Raw genomic sequence first — 18,041 nt, forward strand, 5'->3', positions numbered from 1 at the left:
AAAATGGATAATTGGAAAAAATGAAGGAAAAATACTTGGATAAAAACTCAAATAAAATAACAAACTATCAAGAAATAGTATCTGTTTCATGTATCAACTCAACAATAAATAACTATATTTTAGTTGCAATTTATTAATAAAGCAACTTCACCATCTTAACAACAACAGCAAAAAAAAAAAAAAAAAGAAAGAAAGAAAAAAAAAAAAGAAAAAGAAAAAGAAAAGAAAAGAAAGAGAAAGAGAAAGAGAAAGAGAAAAAGAAAAAGAAAAAGAAAAAAAAATAAAAAAAAAAAACTTCAGTTGAGATGACGGAATTTTTTTTTTTTGATTGAAGTAGTAAAGATTCATATGATAATAAATTAATGATTCAGATTCAAAAATAAGACAGTAAAGTTTTTGTAATGGAACAGTTTTTAACAAAAATTGTATATCACACATTGATGCTTCAAATAATCTTTGAAAGCACAGAACATTTCATCAAATCTTCATTATATTCAAAAACTTGATGAATCGACGGATACCCCAATATGAACAAGTAAACAAAGTCACTCTCCATAAATCATTAATGCAAGAATGTTTTGTTCAAGATTTCAAGAACATTGTAAGTAGTTGCTCTTTTGTTCATCAATGTCGCTTTAAAAGTGCCGCAACTTGAAGGTCATTATAATCTTCTCAACAACAGTGATGAAAGAAATTTGAAGGATTTTGGACTTTGAACGATTGCAAACCAATTTGATTCCTGCAAAGCAAAATCAAAGAAGAATTTTAACAACTGAGTTTCGGAAGACAACTTGCTCATTTGTGATATGTAATAATTGGCTCGGGTGTCTTTCTCGCTAATTCACTCACACTGAATGTCAATGGCTGATTTCTTTCTGCTGCTCGGAATGCATGTGCCTCAGACTCCTTCTGTTTTTGTTTCAAACTTCTCGCTCGCTTCTCACAGCCATAGGTGTCAAATGCCCAGAGAGCTTTCCGTTTTTCTGGTGTCAGGCTCATCATCACTGTCTTCAGAGTTATCTTTTCACTTTTCCATTCTGCCATTCGCTTTGATTTGTAAATCTTCATATTCTTTTCCATTTTTTCAAACCATTCGTTTTCTGTCTCATTTATCCATGTTTTTCTTTCATTGTTTACGGAAATCAGCTTTTGATTCGCAAAAAACGGAACAAAAAAGATGTCACTTCTTTCAACAAGCAGCATCAGCTCCTCCATTTTCCTTTCTTTCTTCAGAGGATCTCTTCCCCATCGCGCAAATCGTTCAATTCTTTGCAGCTTTCTCGACAAATCTAATTCATGTAGATATTCTTCTTCCTCATCCACCACACAGCCCTGTTCCGTTGAATAAATCCAATTCTCATCAACTTCTTTTGTGATAACAACTTTCAATGCGTCTTGTTCATTTTCTGGATTTGTATCTTCGTTCCAGTTGTATTCATCTTCCACGCCTGTTGAAATCTGCATGGTTCTTTCTATTGAATACTTTTGATCATTTGTCCACTGTTCTTCTGATTGATTTTGGTAGTTAGTTAATTTTGAACCCTGTTTTTGATTCAAATAAGAAGAATGATAAGTTTCTAAGCAAGAATTTCTCTCATTCTTCTTTTCTATCAATTCTACTGAAAGCAAAGGATATTCTTCGCAATTGTACAAGAGAGATCGATTGTCATTTCTTTTTTCTGAAATTTCAATTTCTTTTATTTCTTCTTGTTCGAATTTTTCGTTCTTTTTGTTTGAAAATGTTGGATTGCTAATGCGTTTTTTCGTTTCATAGTTTTCTTCAAGGTTTTTGTATTTCTTCTTTTTCTCTTTCTCTTTCTTTTTCATCTCCATATATCTGTCCAAAACACTCATTTGTGTGAATCTTTCAATTTTCATTTGTTTTTTCTCTTCTTTGTTCACTTCATCAATAAGTCTTTTTGCCATCTCTTCGTTTATTTCAGCTCCATCTGAATGAAGTCTGCTTTGCATTTCTTCGAGTGTCAAATTCTCGCTCAAGCTGTCATTCTTCTGTCCATCAATTAACTCATCTCCACAAACAATTTTCTCATACGCACTTTTCCACGTTCCTTCTTCCCATTCATCTCTCATCCAACTTTTCGTCACCCAGACTCCAAATGTTCTGAAGTGCTTCTCGGCATCTTTTATCTGCCGCATCACCAAATCCTTTCTGCGTTCTTCAATTTTAGCATTTTCTTCATTATCATCATTAACGCTTAAGCAGGAGCATTCACCTTCCTTATTATTATTGTCATCATCGGAATTTCTGTCGTATGCATTATTCTCATTCTCTCCTTTCATTTGTTTCTCCATCAGCGTTGCATCGATCCTGGCACCAGCGTCTGATCTGATTAAACACCCGTTTCTGCTTTCTCTCTTCATTAACTCTCTATCCTCTCTGTTCCACTTGTTCTTCAGTTCTTCACCCCTCTGTGTGCCGATGCGAGACTCCATTTTCCCATCAACTTCAACCTCAACATCCCGACTAACCTCTCCCCGACTTAATTGAAGAGGTTTCCAATGAGCCATTGACCAATCCAGCGGACTTTCTTCATCACAAAGCTCCTTTTTCTCACTCTCTGTTTTTCTGCCTCGGACGTCAGTGTCATCATTATGTATTCTAATTGCTTTTTTCAAATCAATTCCTGAAATTTCTCTTTCTCTTTCATCTTGTACTTCTATAAAATCGCATTTCTTCTCTTTTGCGTTTCTTTGATGGCTATTTCTAAAATGTTCAATATCTGTATGTTCAAAAGTTTCGCTTGCTGTAGTACCACTGCTGCTTGAATAACGTCTAAAATTTTCTTTTGAAATGGAATTCTTCGCTATTGCTCCAGAAAACATCTCTTCACGTAATTTTGATGCAGTTTTTACAGAAGCCTTTTCTTCGTGTGTATCTAATGCGATTTTAGAAGGTTTTTCAACCAATCTGCACATATTTAATTCATTTTCGAAGTCGCAAGAGCTTCTAGGAATCATTAATACGCTTCCCTTGTTCACATTGAGATTATTCGGTTTTTGATTATTAAGTTTCATTTTTAATTCATGCTCAAAAAACAACATATTGTCGCTTAATGTGCAACTTTTGCATTGTGAGTCGAATCCTTTCTGATTTGTCTGACTTGGATGAAAAGAAACACTTTGTGGCAAAGGAATTGAGAAAGGATGAGACGAACAGAGAGTTTTGCATTTGTCTTTCTCAGCATTAACATTTATATCCGACCTCCAAATTGTTGATCCACCCTTATTGTCAAGTAAAGAAGAAGAAGAAATTGACGAGGTTGCATGATGATTGAGTAATTTTTTATCCAAATTATTCTGTTCAAATAATTTTTCCAAAAGTCCATGCTTTGTGCAATCAAAAGCGCATATTGTTTCAGGTGCCTTTTGTTCTTTATAAGTTTATTAAAATTAATTCCATAAAGTTATGAGCATTATAATAAGAGAAGCAAACTTGTTGAATCATCGTGTTCTTCGTTCTGAGCTTTCTCTTGATAATCTTTAATTATTAAGCTGCAATAATCCTGATTCATACAAATTCAAATTCACTCTTCACAACAAAAATAAAAGCTCTAAAACTCAATTTTTTATAATTTATTATGGTGATTCAATAATTTATTTGCAACGAAAATTTTTGAAATGATATAAAATAATAGTAAATTCACAAATGGACAATAATGCAAAAGTTTGTTTGGATGAATAAAATGAAATATTAAATATTCTTATTCAAAAAAAATCTTTTTGCTCAATGAAGAGGTTTGAAAAGTTAAAAATGGAAAATACACAAATAAAATATATCAAGACTCAAACATTCGTATGAAATATTTGTTTTGTGTAAATAATAATAAATATTACCTTCAAAATGCTGCCCATATTATAATTAAAAACGATTAAAAAAATGGATAATCAAGCGAAAAGGTTGGTTATTCAGTCAATGGAAATTGAAAATTTCAAATCTTATTATGGAAAACATGTGCTTGGACCTTTTCATCCAGTTTGATTACTTTATTACTTTTTAACTTTTTTGTTTTATGAAAATTTCATTATTTTAAAAATTTTTCCTTGTTACCTTTTTAGTATTTTTCCTGTGTTGTTGGTCCAAATGGAAGCGGAAAATCAAATGTAATTGATGCGTTACTTTTTGTTTTTGGATTCAGAGCCAAAAACATTCGAATGAAACGTGTTGAAGAGTTAATTCATCATAGTAATGAACATATGGATGTCATGCAAGCTAGTGTCGCAATAAACTTTGCATTGGCATATGATTCTGTTTGTGTTTTATTTGTTATCTCAAAAATTGAAGTGCTTTTCAAATTAAAAAATGGTTTAGGATGATGATTCGGCTGAAATAGAAAAAGGAAGTGAATTTGTCGTAAGCAGAACTGTTATTCGTCGCGAAAAATCAACTGCATCAATATACAGAATTAATCATCGCGAATGTACTCTATCTGAATTGGAAGAAAAGCTTAATTTTTATGGACTTGATATTAATCATAATCGATTTCTCATCCTCCAGGGAGAAGTTGAATCAATATCATTGATGAAGCCTAAGGGCGCTACAGACAAAGAAACCGGCTTATTGGAATACATTGAAGAGATTATTGGAACAAATACTCTTATAGCACCAATTAAGGCATCGGAAGAAGCACTTGAACAACTAACTGCAGAACGACAAGGGAAAATATTTGTTGTTCGGGTTGCGGAGTCAGAAAAGACAGCACTTGAGGGGCCAAAGGACGAGGCCGAGAATTATGTGGAAAAGCAGCGCGAATTGATCCAGTTGAAAGCCAGGAGATGTCTGCATCATCTGACAGAAGCAGAAGAGAAGCAAAACAAGTTTGTGAAATTGGGCCAAGAGGCAAACGATCAACTTAAGGAAAAAAGAGAGGCATTGGCACAGATGAAAGAAGAAGAGAAGAAGCTGAACGCAGAATATGTAGAGCTGAAGAAGATGTTTGACACAGAGTCTGCGATAATGCTTGATGTCAATAAGAAGCTGGCTGAGTCAAAAAGCACCGATGCAGATCTGAAAAAGGAGAAGGAAGCGCTCAGAAAACGGAAAGATGTGCTCGAAAAGGAGGACAGCACCTCAGCTTCAGCCGCTAAGAACTCTGCGAATGCAGCGCAGGACGCAGAAGACCGAGTGAAGCGAGTGGAGGAAGAGATTGAGCGATGTCAAGAAGTGATTGACGAGAAAGAGAGAGAGCTCGACGACATTCGGGCAAAAGTGGCTGGTGAGACGACGAAGCAGCTGAATCAGATAGAAGAGCTGAAGAAAAAACGTGCGATGCCGGAGAAGCAGCTGAAGAAGCTGTCAACAGAAGTGAAAGAGATGGAGAGGAGACTGAACGAAGAGCGCGAAGAAGAAGAAAGAACAGCAGCTGAGCTGAAGGAGGCAGAAGAAATGAAGACGCGTCTTGAAGCATCAGCAGCAGAAAGCAAAGAGCGGATAGAGATGATTGAGGCAGCGCGGCAGGAGATTCTGAGGGAGCTGAAGGAGAAAGAAGCCGAAATCAAAGCGCTGAGAGAGCAAGAAGCTCGTCTGAATCAGCGCGGGATCGATCTGCAAGGAGCCATCGCGTCGTTTGAGGCGCGGCTGAGCGGGACGCAGTCGCTGGATGCGTCGACGAAGGCGCTGATGGAGATGAAGAAGCAAGGGAAGATCAGCGGGTTCTACGGGCGGCTGGGGGCACTGGGGCAGATCAGCAGAAAGCACAGGAAGGCGCTGGTGGCAGTGGCTGGTGGGAGAATGCAGAACTTTGTGGTGGAGACGGCTGAGACAGCGAGTGCGTGCGTCGGCGAGCTGAAGGCGAAGCGGCTGGGCGTGGAGACGTTTATGGTGCTGGAAAAGCTGAGGGAGCAGATGGCGGGGGAGATGGAAAGATCGGCTGTGGAATATCAGAGATGGGCGGAAGAGCAAAAGCGGAAGAAAGTTCAATGCTTGTGGATAATTTTTTTTTCTTTCTTTATTCAATTTTATTTTTGTGCTTTTATTATTTATCTTTGTTTCTCACTCTTAATTTTTCTTGAATGTGATGTGCAGACATTCCTCCAATGCTGTATGATCTGCTTGACCCTGCCGATCCGATGTTTGCACCTTGCTTTTTCTTTGCCGTGCGATCGACGCTTGTCACAGAAAATTTGACTGATGCGCTTCATTTTGCATACGAAGACGACCGCAGGCGAAAGAAAGTAGTCACTTTGGATGGAGAAGTGGTGGATCCATCGGGAACGATGAGTGGTTATGTTGGAGGAGGAAGGAGAGGAGGAGAAGGAGGCAGAGGGAGAGGCAGAGGAGACGATGCCGCAGACAATGAGAAGATGGTTATTATGGGTGAAAAGGGGTTTGATGTGATCACTGAGGAAGAAGAGAAAGAGTATCAGAGGAAAAGAGGAGAGCTGGAGCATGTCAACAGAGAGCTGCAGAAGACGAGGCAGAGCATTGACGAATTGGAGACAGAGATGAGAGAGCGTAGAAGAGAAAGAGCAGACAGTTCGGGCGATCAGAACTCGAAATATGTTGTGATGTCGATGGACCAGCTGAATGTTGAAGAAAGAAAAGCGAAAATGGAGTCGGAGGTTTGTCTGGTTATCTTTTTTTTAATTATCCATGTTCACAAAATACATCACCATTCTTTTTTATATTCCTTTAACTTTCTAATGCTCAATGAAATTCTAAACAATATCATTTGCTTTCTATTCTTTTAAGAGCATATCACAGCAGATGCACAACGTGCTTTCTCGTCTTTCCAGACTTACAGCAGCAGCTGAGAAACAAGCGAGATTGTCTTCATCGTCGAATGAAAGCGAGAAGAAGAAAGGAGCACGCAGCGGGGCAGACACAGATGCGCTCATTGAAGCCAAGAAAAGCGAGGCGAAGAGGCTGAAGAAGGAAGTGGATGCACTTAATGAAGAGATTGAGGCTCTGAAGAAAGTGATGGATGCGAAAGGAGGAACAGAAATGGCACAAATCAAAGCAGAGCTGGTGGACAACAAGCGGCTGCTGGAGGAGAAGCAGAAGATGGCGACGCAGTGGCGGTTTGATGCGAAGAATGCGCGAAAGAAAGCGAAGGAGATTGGAGAGAAAGGCGAGCGGGGCAAAAAGGAGAAGGTGCGGATTGAGGCGCGGATGGAGGAGATAGACAAGATCCGGAATGAGAACGTGGAGAAGGCAGCGGCGCTGTTCAATCAATGGAAAGAGCTGGAAGAGAAGCTCGATGGCGTGCCAGAGCGGCTCGAGGCGATGGAGAAAGAGCACGAAGAGAAGAAAGAGGAGATCACTGTGATCACAAAGGACGAGGTTGCACTGGCTGAGCGGGTGAAGGAGCTGAACAAACAGCAGAAGGAGAACGAGCGAGTGGTTGAAAAATGGATGGAGGAGATTGAAGTGCTGAGAAAGATGACTGTTGGGTTTGCTAATATTGTTTATTGATTGCTTTATTTCAAGTTAATTGCTTTGTTAAATATATGTATGTATTATTGATCACTTATTATCCTTAATGTTCTTTCATTCCATCTTTCCATTCACTCCGCCAACAGCCCCGAAGACGAGGCAGTCGATCTGAGGTTCGTCGACGATGTTCTGTCTGAAACACCACACAAACACCTCAGGGCAATGAACAACAACGAAGTGGCTGAGATGGAAGGCTCCATTCGCTCGCTGTCAGAGGCGCTGGCGAAAGTGCAGGTGGATTTGACAGCAATTGCGTCGTATAGAAAGAAAGCGGCAGAGCTGGAGGAGAAGAAGAAGGACCTGGCAGAGGTGACGCGGAGGAGAGATGAGGAGATTGAGAGGGGAGAGCAGCTGAAGAAGCAGAGGCTAGACGGGTTTATGAACGGATTCAGGATAATCACACTGAAATTGAAAGAGATGTATCAGGTTTGGTGAAGAAGAAGAAGAAGATGATGATGATGTGATTGGATTTATTGTTTTGTTGCATATGGTATTTTCATTCTTTTTTATGATTGAAATTATTGTGATTGGTGAATGTTCTATTTTTTTCATTAAAAAATCAATTTATCATTCATTTTCATTTATTTGATAATTCAATTCAGATGATAACACTTGGAGGTGATGCAGAGCTTGAGTTGGTTGACAGCGCTGATCCATTCACTGAAGGTATAACATTCACCGTTCGTCCGCCCACAAAAAGCTGGAAGTACATTCAGAATCTTTCTGGCGGAGAAAAGGTTTGAATGACTTGTTTTGATTAATTTTTTAGCCAAATTTTGTTCTCTTTCTCTCTCTCTCTCTCTCTCTCTCTTTTTTTTTCTGGTTCTTCAATCAAATTTTTCCTCTCAGACACTTTCGTCGCTGTCCCTCGTGTTTGCATTGCACCACTTCAGACCCAATCCTTTGTATGTCATGGACGAAATAGACGCAGCACTCGACTTTCGAAACGTATCTATCATTGCCCAATATGTCAAGTCTCAAACAAGAAACGCTCAGTTTATTATCATTTCTCTCAGAAATAACATGTTCGAACTGGCAGATCGTCTTATTGGAATCTACAAGACACACAATTGCACAAAATCTGTTGCTATTAATCCTTCAGAATTTGAAATACCTTCTGCTACTCAACAAACTTCAGACAATCCAGAGGAGGATGGCTCATCAAAAATTTCCATTTCACAATAAATCTTATCAAATTACCAACAAATAAATCATTTTCTTTTTTAAAAAAATCATTGACTTTTCGTGACACTTCATTTACATTTCGCTGCACTTCGATCATTTCTTTTTCATTTTTATTTTATTTCCATTTTTGAAGATCGTTTTTAAACTATTATGGATATCTGATCAAGATTATCTTTATTGAATAATCTTTCATGACTTCTAGTGTTCTTGAACAGATAAGAAGTTGTCATGAAGATTTAGAACGTTATGAAAGAGTTGCTACTGATCTTATTAAAACAAAGTCTAAAACTGTATGTGAATTTATTCCTTTTCTTGATTTTTTGATTTTATTTCTTTTATTTCAACAGCAAATAGAATACATCACTCAACAACATAAAATAAACTATTATTTAGGACGAATGAAAGAAACAAATGAGCAACTAAAACGGTTGTATCAAGAAAAAGATTCTTTATTAAAGAAGGAAGAAGGAGAATCCACCACTGCAACAAGAATGTTCGCATTTATTAAACAACTTGAGGAAATCAGAACATTTCACCAAGCTTCTGGAACTGCATCGACATTAGTTACTAGTACTGTTGAAGATGTCGATCTTAATGGTTTTTTCTTTCATTTCTTTTTCAAAATTCTTGAATGATTGTGGATTTTTTTCAATTATTTTTCCTCTTCTTTTATATAGAGCTTGTCACATTTACTGGAGATGAAGCATTTGGAAGGCTTTTTGATTTGAACGCATCTCATGGCGAATTTGTCAATCTTCCTTTTGTAAACCAACTCCAGTTGAACGGCTCATTTGAAGTGTTTCTGAATACCATTAAGCAGCTTCATATGATACCGCGAGAGATGAAGGCTAATAAAGAATATGAGCAATTCTTATACAATCTATTGGAGTATTTAAAGAGTTTTTTCGTGCGTGTTAGTCCACTTGAAGATTTTGATCAAATTGAAGAAGATGCAATGGAGTATTTTGGAGTGTTATGGAGGAAAGGCTCATGGAAAGGATGGGATAAAGTTGATGTTGAGATTGACGAAATGATTCAAGGTGAAGCCGAACCTGAAGAGATGAATGAAGAAGGAATGGACATTTCATCATCAACTTTGCCTGAGAAAAAGGATATGAAAAAAATGTTATGTAGAGTGTGCGGTCAAACTGTGAAGGCAAATTTATTTGGATTCCATAGAAACGGAAAGAAGCATAGAACTAATGAGCTAAAACTGAGGTTAATGATGGACGTATCGAAAGACGTCGAGTATGTTTTGAAGCAGATGAATAATGAAACATCAGAGAATTCAGATTCTGAGAAAAAGAAAGCAGAAACTGATAAGCCCGTTTCATCAAAGCAAGGCAAAGGTCAAAAGGCATCCGAAGCCGAAAAAGAACAGCAATTTGCATCTACATTTGCTGCGCTTCTGCGAAACATTGGCTGGATGGAATTTATGATCTTTCTCTTCATTTCACCTGAATCACAGACATTTATCGACTCTGCTGGAAATTCATCTGCACCTTCTGAAGGAGCATCTTCATCCGAAAAGCCATCTTCATTACTGATGTCTCTTGTCTTTCCGCTGCTTGGTTCAGAAATGAATAGAACTGAAGTGTTTGTTGCGAAGAAGAGGCTGAATCGACTTGAAGAGCACAGAGCAGATATGGATGCGCAGGCAGATGCTGCTGTTGAGCGGCGCAGGCGCAGGAAGAAAGTGGCTCATGAAGGCGAGGAAGATGAAGATGATGAAGATATCTTTGACGACTTTGGAGCTGAGTCTGACGATGAAAGGGAAAGGAGGAAGGCAAAAGAGAAGGAAGAGGAAGAGGACTTTGATGATGATGAAGGAAGCGTTCCGTACAATCCAAAGGGAGTTCCACTTGGCTGGGACGGCAAGCCCATTCCTCTTTGGCTCTACAAACTTAACGGCTTAAATCAAGAGTTTAAGTGTGAGATCTGCGGAAATGCAGTCTATAAAGGTCCGAAAAACTTCGAAAAGCACTTTCAGGAATGGAGACATGCACATGGGATGCGTTCACTCAAGATACCAAACACATTACATTTTCATGGAATTACAAAAATAAGCGAAGCTGTTGCGCTGTATGAAAAGATGAAGAAGGAAGTTATGAATTGGTCTTTTGTCGGAAGCGAAGAGGAAGAGTTTGAAGATGCTTATGGCAATGTTCACAAAAAGAAGGTGTATGATGATTTGAAACGGCAAGGCCTTCTTTAATTCAATTGTTGTTTCTTTCTTTTTTGTTTTGTTTCACTTCATCTTTTGAATAATCTAGTTTATTTTCTTTCTAAATTTAAAAATTAAAAAAAAAAATATCTTGAAGTGCATGAATGAAATGAAATCATGAGACATCCAGCGAAAAGAAAAAGTTTCAAGATTTATAGTCTTTCAGAATACTAAATGGTTAATGACTGTGTAGTTTCAGAGAAAGGCTCGTTGAGGTACAATTGAAATGAGTGCAATTTCATCCTTTGTAAGAGCAGTAAAATCTGCTGGAACCTAAAACAGAATAAATTTTCATAATGAAACAGAAGATTGCAAACTTGTTGCGCTATAAGCTGATGAAACTTGATTTCCGATCCTTTTTTCGGTAAAGGCGGATACTCCCTTATAAGTATATCAAATGAAGTGGACGTTCCTTGGGGTATTGAACGTTGAAGCTGTTCCTTCATTGAGAACAATTGGGTGTATAGTTTTTGAAGTTCGTAATTTGTCCATATTTGTTCGGTATTAGTCGAACTGTTCATGTTGAAAATGTTTGATCATTTACCCAACATTACATTGATTAACACGAAAATGAACTTTGAGGAGCTTGTTTCCCAGATCAAACCGCTTCACATCGCAATAGGATTGGCCTCTTTTTGGCTCTTGTTTTCTATTTATTATTTAAGATGTTTGGTAATTATATATTGCGTTATTGAACAGTTACATGTGTTTTGATTTTCTTAATATTTTTTCAGTTATTCCAAAGGCATTACACATTGAGCAGCCACCTCTTCCAGAAGACGGTTCGATTTTAATGAAATATTTTATTTTAAATTATTTTTACTTTTTCTTTTTAATTGTTAAAATGAAATTATTTATCAATTGCTGTATTTTAGAAGCTATGGCTGAAGCTGTCATGAGAGTTGTACGTTCAATGAAAAGACTGATTACAAATGAAGTCAAAAGGGTTTCAAAAATTTTATTTCTGTATAAGTTACTTATTATTTGTCATGGATATTGTTTTTCTTCAGAGAACATTAAGAATTCTATTTGGAATCTGTTTTTCATTGGCAGTTGTCTTCTATCCATTTTCTTCGGAAATAGCAAAATATCTTCCTCACGATTCGAATTCACTTTTGATCATTCGTTCAGTTTCGGCAACGCTTTTAGCGTTTTACATATTTGCAACAATATATGACTCAACTCAACTCTTTCCTCTTATTGAATCTCCTCAACTTTATTCTGCACGTCAAACAGATGAACAGGAAAAACCAAAAGATGAGTAGGCTTTTCTGAATCATTTACTTGTTTTCTTTTGAGAGTTTTAGATAATTTATCATTTTTGTAGATGAATTTTCAAATTATAAAAAAATTTATCATTTCTCCATTCACATCTTGCACTTCATTAGAATAGACGAAGTTATATTTAATAAAAGAGTACTCAAAATAAACAGAACTGACATTTATCACGAATTCAAAAAAAAAAGAAAAATAAAATAAAATAAAATAAAAACAAATTAAATAAATTTTTAAAAGAAAAAATGAAAAGAAAATTTGATTTAACAAATAACTCTGCGAAGTGAAAATATTCAGTTACATTGAAAACAGACTAAAAACCTATGTTAGACTGGAAAAATTAAAAAGAATAGATCAAAAATAATAAAAGACGTTATGTCAAATATACATTTCATAAGTTATAAAACAAAAACAAAAATAAAGTGCTTAATTAAACGGGTGTTTACAATTCTACATGAATATAAAGTTGGTGCTTGGAAAGTGCAACACATTGAAAGCACACAGGCACAATTATTTTGTATCTATCAACCGACTTGTCAATTTATTGGCAAATCATGTCAAATCAATTTCCAGCTCTGACTTTTAAAATAAAATTTAAAAAAATTAAAAAAAAGTTATTTTTTATTTTTTTTCTCTGTATATACAAAATCCAAACAGCATCTTCAACTCACATACGACGGTTGATTCGATATCCTCTGCAGAGGGAGTGAAGGCGAGGACGTGAGCGAGAGAGACTGAGAAATGGGCTCAGTGAATCCCGGCGAGGAGCGCTGAGAGGTGGAAGGGCGGGTGTTGGGGAGGGAGTTTAAGTGCGGTGTGGAGAAAGAAGAGGCAGAAGGAGAAGAATGGAAGGATAAGACAGAAGGCTGCGCAGAGATGGAGAGCGAAGAGACAGAGGAGAGGAGGGACTCGCAGGTGGGGGAAGAGTGCAAGGAGAACGGAGAGTGTGTGGTGCGCGGTGAGTGCGACGAGCGGAGAGAGCGGGGGGAGACGAGCGACGCCTGAGTGGCGCAGGGAGTGAGCAAGGCTGGAGAGAGGAAGGTGGACGAGTCTATCTGCGAGTGCGAGGGCTGTGTGGAAGAGGAGCGGAGAAGAAGAGACTGGTCTGTCAGCTCTCCGCTGATGAAGGAAGAGGTGGATGAGGTGGAGGAAGAAGAGGAAGAGGAAGAAGAGGAAGAGGAAGAAGTGGAAGAAGTGGAAGAAGTGGAAGAAATGGAAGAAGAAGAGGATGTGGAAGTGATTGCGCAGTTCATAGAAGAAGAGGAATCAGATGTGTGGATGTTGCGAGATGGCAGGGAAGGTGAGGAAGAAAGGTGGAGGTTGTTGGAGGAGAGGCTGAAGGAAGAGGCAGATGCAAGAATGGAAGAGCGATCGGTCAACGAGGAAGAAGAAGAAGAAGAGGAAGAAGAAGTAGAAGAAGAAGGAAGAGGAGGAGGTGTCTTCATATTCTTGTAAGACGGTGAAAAAGTGGAAGAAGGCGGGGTTGCTGATATTTGAGGAATGATGATGGGTGAGATGGACGTGAGCGGAGAAAGAGCAGAGAGCGGAGGAAAAGTGGAAAGAGAAGGAAGAGAAGGAAGAGGGGAGAGGGGGGTGAGGGGAGCAAGCGGAATAGCAGGAGAAGAATTGCTTGCTCGTGTGGCAAATGACTTGAGCCCATCGGCTGAGCGTGTCGTGTCCTCCAGCGAGGCATCGGGTGTGATAAGAGGAGAAGGCGTGGCTGAGCTGTGCTTCTTCTGTGACTTCTTCGTCTTCTTCTTCTCTTTTTCTCTTTCTCTTTCTTTTTCTTTTTCTCTTTCTTTCTCTTTCTGCTGTTTTTGTTGCAGTCTGCTAGCGAATGGAGGGAGAGCTGTAGTCTTCAGAGCAGGAGATGTCTGCTGATGAGCAGCTGATGGGCACAAAGGCGTGGCGAGGGCAGAGGCGCCGGCTGAAGAGGAAGGGAAGAGAGGAGAAGGAGGTTCTGAGTGTGTGGTTGAGGATAAAGATGTTGTTGATGACGTTGTAGAGGAAGAGGAGGAAGAGGAAGAAGAGGAAGAGGAAGAGGAAGAGGAAGAGGAAGAAGATAAAGATGTGTTGCTCGAGATGGAAGAAGAACGAGAATGAATAGAATAATGTTTGGGAGATGAATAACTACCAGCAGAGGAAGAAGAAGAGGAAGATGAAGAAGATGATAGAGATGATGATGATGATGATGATAACATAAAGCCAGACGATGAAGAAGAAGAAGAAGAGGAAGAGGAAGAAGAGGAAGAAGAGGAAGAAGAGGAAGAAGAGGAAGAAGAGGAAGAAGAGGAAGAAGAGGAAGAAGAGGAAGAAGAGGAAGAAGAGGAAGAAGAGGAAGAAGAGGAAGAAGAGGAAGAAGAGGAAGAAGAGGAAGAAGAGGAAGAAGAGGAAGAAGAGGAAGAAGAGGAAGAAGAAGAAGAAGAAGAAATAGCTGTTGTTGTGGTGAGTGTTTGAGTAGGGTCATTTCCCATCATCCCAATGATTGTTGTCGACATCGATGGAGGGAGAGGAAGAGAGGCAGACAAAGAAGACAATGAAGAAGAAGAAGAAGAAGTGGATAATGAACCCATAGATGGCATAGAAGGCATAGAAGGGGAAGAAACAGAAGAAGAAATCGTGTTCCCAAACACAGGTAGTTCAGCTGAGGTAGACAAAGAATGTGTATTGTTCGAGTTGCGAGAGGCGATGCGTGTGTGGTAGGATTTGATGAGAGGAGAGATGGAAGAGGAGCGGAGGGACAGGCCATTGGGGGATGACTGGGAAGAAGAGAGAGAAGAAGAGGAATAAGAAGAAAGAGAAGAAGAAAGAGAAGAAGAAAGAGAAGAAGAAAGAGAAGAAGAAAGAGAAGAAGACAATGAAGAAGACTGAATAGTTGATTGAGGAGATGATATTGAAGATTGTTGAGAAGAAGCTGTCTTTGAGAGATTGTGCTGTTTTGCGAGTGAATCACTTCTGGGTGAAGATGCCTGCTTGTTGGCAGTTCTGGGGCTTGTATGAGAAAATTGCTCTGTTTCCTTGTGTGGCAGTTCTTTTGTGTCTAATTGTGTGTTTCTTGTTGTAATTTCTTTCTTTCCACTTTCTGAAACATTAATTCCTTGTGTGGATGCTGTGAATGGCATGGCTGTTGTTGATGATGATGATGATGATGATGACGTTGACGATGATGATGATGGTAATGTTGATGATAACGTTGTTGTTGAATTTGAAGAAGCTGCTTTAACAGCCGTTGGCTTTTGCAGCGTGGGGATCAAAGGAGAGCTGGCTGATCCCAACGACAGCTTCGACTTGGCGAGTGAGGGTCTGTTGGGAATGGATGGCTGGGTGGAAGAAAGAGAGATGTGATGCAGCGGCTCCAATGAAGAGTTTGAGTGGGAGGAAAGCGGAGGCAATATTTGTGTGGCTTGTGAGGGAGGAAAATGATGGAGGTCTGTTTGGTAAGAAAGAGATGGCTGGAGTGTTCGCTTGGGCTGCTGTGATGGATGAATGAGATGTGAAAATCAGAAGAGAGAAGTAGATGAAATAGATGAAATATGAAAGGATTTGGTGAGTGGAGAAGGAGGAGGAGAAGAAGAAGGAGGAGGAGGAGGAGGAGGAGGAGAAAGAGGAGTGGAGAGAAATATAGAAATTTGATAAAATAACACAAAGTTTATTTGAATAATGAGAAAAATCACAAGAAATGAAAAGAAAAGAGAGGAAAATGAATAAAGCAAACCTGATTGTCATTCAACAGCGTTGTATTCGCAAACAACCTGACAGACGGTGCCAGCTGAGTCAAATGATTCCCCGCTCCTGCAGAGTTTGTTCCAAAAGGCCCATGATTCATCATCATCGTTGTTGATGAAGAAGTTGATGCTGCTGCTGATGATGATGATATTGCTGTCATTGCTTCATTTCCTGTCTCTCCTTTCTTCTGCTTTGTCAGCACACGGGGTGCAGAGGCTGTAGGGGCAGAGGCAGAAGAGGAAGAAGACCAGTCTGAAAGAGGCGTGATGCCATTCATGGCTGAGCTGCTGGCACAGCCGATGGGGCTGCTGCGGATGAGGCTGGAGATCATCTGAGACTTCGCTTCGAATGGGCGGATAGTCTCATCAGCAGAGAACTCATCATCGTCTGCTGGTGAAGGAGAAGGAGAAGAAGAAGAAGAAGCTATTGATGATACAATTGATGATGATGATGATAGAAGAGAAGATGTGGATGATGAAGGTGAAGGCACAGATAGTGATGCTAATGACGATGTTGCTGATGGCAGTGGCGACGACAATGAGAATGTTGATGTTGTTGCTGTCATCATTTTGTTGGTCTGCTCAGTTTTCTTCCCAAACATCATTTTCTTTTCGATATCGTCTGTCTTCGCCTTCGCTAGCTGTTCTTTCCGTTTCGCTTCCTCTTTTTCTTGTTCTTCCAGCTGCTGCACTGCATCAAGCCAGCTTCCAACCCCTTCTGCCCCCTTTGTCCCATCTCCTGTGCCTTTTCCCCCTCGTTTGATAGGCGCATTCATCTCTCTTCCGTATATGCTCATCCACTCTCCCTCTGAATGAGACGGGGAGGACGTCAGCGACGACATCGTGCTGACTGAAAGGGGAGTGGATGCTGAAGACAGCGGTGGTGTGGCGTTCACTTTGACAGTGTGCTTTCGATTGACAATAAGAAACTTGCGCTTCGGAGTCGACGAAGGCGAAGGCGTGGGTGTGGTTATCGGTGTGGTGGATCCTGACGACGGATTTGATAGATTCAACAGAGAGGATTTTGTCAGCGCAGAGAACGGAAGCAGCGGAGAGCGGGGAAATGAGGCAGAAGGCACCAAAAACGGCAGCTGGGGCGAGTGCTCAGAGGACGAAAGCTGCTGATTCGATGCCGATGGAGTCAAAGCAGGCGAGGACACCGCGGAAGGAAACGGCGACGCTTTCGTTGAGCACGTCCCAGAAGGGCTTGGCGTTGCTTGCGGTGTGACAGACGTTGAAGAAAGTTGAGATTGCGACAGCCAAGATGGTATTGATGTATTTATTGATGATTGATAAGCGTCTTCGTTCTCATGAAAAGAATCATGGTTCTTAGAAAACATATATTCGTCAACTCCAGCCTCGTGAAATGATTTTCCAGAAATTGAGCATGTTGTGCCTTGTTCGAGCGGATGTTGAATTATTGGATTTATTATAGGAAATGATGTTAAATGAGTACCTCCAATGGTTGTTGATGAAGGTGACGTTGTACGCTTTCCGGGAAGAATGATAGAAGATGAAGACGATGGATTCAAATGAGTGGGCAATGAACAATTTGAAGGTGCGATTGATGAATAAGTGGAAAATGTACTTAAATTTGATGACAAAGTTGAAGTTGTTGAAAACGAAAAGTCAGAAGATAAAGAAGAAATTGAATTTATTGAATTAATTCCTTGATGAAATTTAATGGCATTGATTGATCCATCTTGTCGAGAAAACGAATCATTTGCGCATATTTCATCAGGATTAACTACCATGGAAGCACTTGAATTTGTTGTTGCAACTGCAGATTCTCTTTTACAAACGGGTACAGATGGTGTACGTTTAATAGGTGCTATAATTTTAAAAACTCTATTTGGTTTGGATTTTGTTGGAAGTGATGTTGATTGCTCCATGCATTTCGTTTTTAATATACCGTCTTCTACATGTCCAGATAGTTCATTAGTTTCATTTGGAGAATATGCGCCAGGTTTTTGATTGTGCGTATAATTATCATATTCTGGATAGCAGGCCATATTCGAGAATTCTAACAAATTAATCATTCATAAATAATTATGAAAAAATATGTTAAAAATGAAATACATGTTGTATAACCACTATAAATTGCTAAATTCAATAGTAATGTTTATTTAACAATCGATTCAAAAAACAACTTAAATATAAACAATAAAATACGGTAAAA

General features: G+C 39.2%; 6 protein-coding genes across 6 annotated transcripts; 3 read left to right on the plus strand and 3 right to left on the minus strand.

Annotated features, from left to right (window-relative positions):
* Positions 1-320: 320 nt before the first annotated feature.
* MONOS_11745 (uncharacterized protein) lies at positions 321-3,063 on the minus strand (the record flags this gene model as incomplete). Its single annotated transcript, XM_067864309.1, has 1 exon — positions 321-3,063. One exon carries the CDS (start codon positions 3,061-3,063, stop codon positions 796-798), a length of 2,268 nt encoding a protein of 755 aa, XP_067725665.1. The 3' UTR covers positions 321-795.
* Positions 3,064-3,898: 835 nt separating this feature from the next.
* On the plus strand, positions 3,899-8,791 carry MONOS_11744 (Structural maintenance of chromosomes 4, SMC4; the record flags this gene model as incomplete). Its single annotated transcript, XM_067864308.1, has 8 exons — positions 3,899-3,994; positions 4,078-4,269; positions 4,331-5,984; positions 6,044-6,579; positions 6,710-7,410; positions 7,540-7,879; positions 8,056-8,190; positions 8,303-8,791. The coding sequence occupies 8 exons, from the start codon at positions 3,899-3,901 to the stop codon at positions 8,636-8,638; spliced, it is 3,990 nt and encodes a 1,329-aa protein (XP_067725666.1). The 3' UTR covers positions 8,639-8,791.
* A 3-nt stretch (positions 8,792-8,794) lies between these two features.
* Positions 8,795-10,966, plus strand: MONOS_11743fu16833 (putative splicing factor 3A subunit 3). Its single transcript, XM_067864307.1, has 3 exons — positions 8,795-8,928; positions 8,986-9,235; positions 9,316-10,966. Exons 1-3 carry the CDS (start codon positions 8,830-8,832, stop codon positions 10,851-10,853), a joined length of 1,887 nt encoding a protein of 628 aa, XP_067725667.1. The 5' UTR covers positions 8,795-8,829; the 3' UTR covers positions 10,854-10,966.
* On the minus strand, positions 10,869-11,396 carry MONOS_17723 (uncharacterized protein). Its single transcript, XM_067870671.1, has 2 exons — positions 11,180-11,396; positions 10,869-11,135 (listed from the first exon to the last, which is right to left on the minus strand). Exons 1-2 carry the CDS (start codon positions 11,381-11,383, stop codon positions 11,058-11,060), a joined length of 282 nt encoding a protein of 93 aa, XP_067725668.1. The 5' UTR covers positions 11,384-11,396; the 3' UTR covers positions 10,869-11,057.
* Positions 11,397-11,412: 16 nt separating this feature from the next.
* MONOS_11742 (uncharacterized protein) lies at positions 11,413-12,348 on the plus strand. Its single transcript, XM_067864306.1, has 4 exons — positions 11,413-11,529; positions 11,597-11,644; positions 11,738-11,808; positions 11,873-12,348. The coding sequence occupies exons 1-4, from the start codon at positions 11,433-11,435 to the stop codon at positions 12,125-12,127; spliced, it is 471 nt and encodes a 156-aa protein (XP_067725669.1). The 5' UTR covers positions 11,413-11,432; the 3' UTR covers positions 12,128-12,348.
* On the minus strand, positions 12,262-17,874 carry MONOS_11741 (uncharacterized protein; the record flags this gene model as incomplete). Its single annotated transcript, XM_067864305.1, has 2 exons — positions 12,262-15,610; positions 15,853-17,874. The coding sequence occupies 2 exons, from the start codon at positions 17,872-17,874 to the stop codon at positions 12,800-12,802; spliced, it is 4,833 nt and encodes a 1,610-aa protein (XP_067725670.1). The 3' UTR covers positions 12,262-12,799.
* Positions 17,875-18,041: the final 167 nt, after the last annotated feature.

Source organism: Monocercomonoides exilis, assembly GCF_001643675.1.
Source record: "Monocercomonoides exilis strain PA203 chromosome Unknown scaffold28-1221067, whole genome shotgun sequence".
Lineage (NCBI taxonomy): Eukaryota > Preaxostyla > Oxymonadida > Polymastigidae > Monocercomonoides > Monocercomonoides exilis.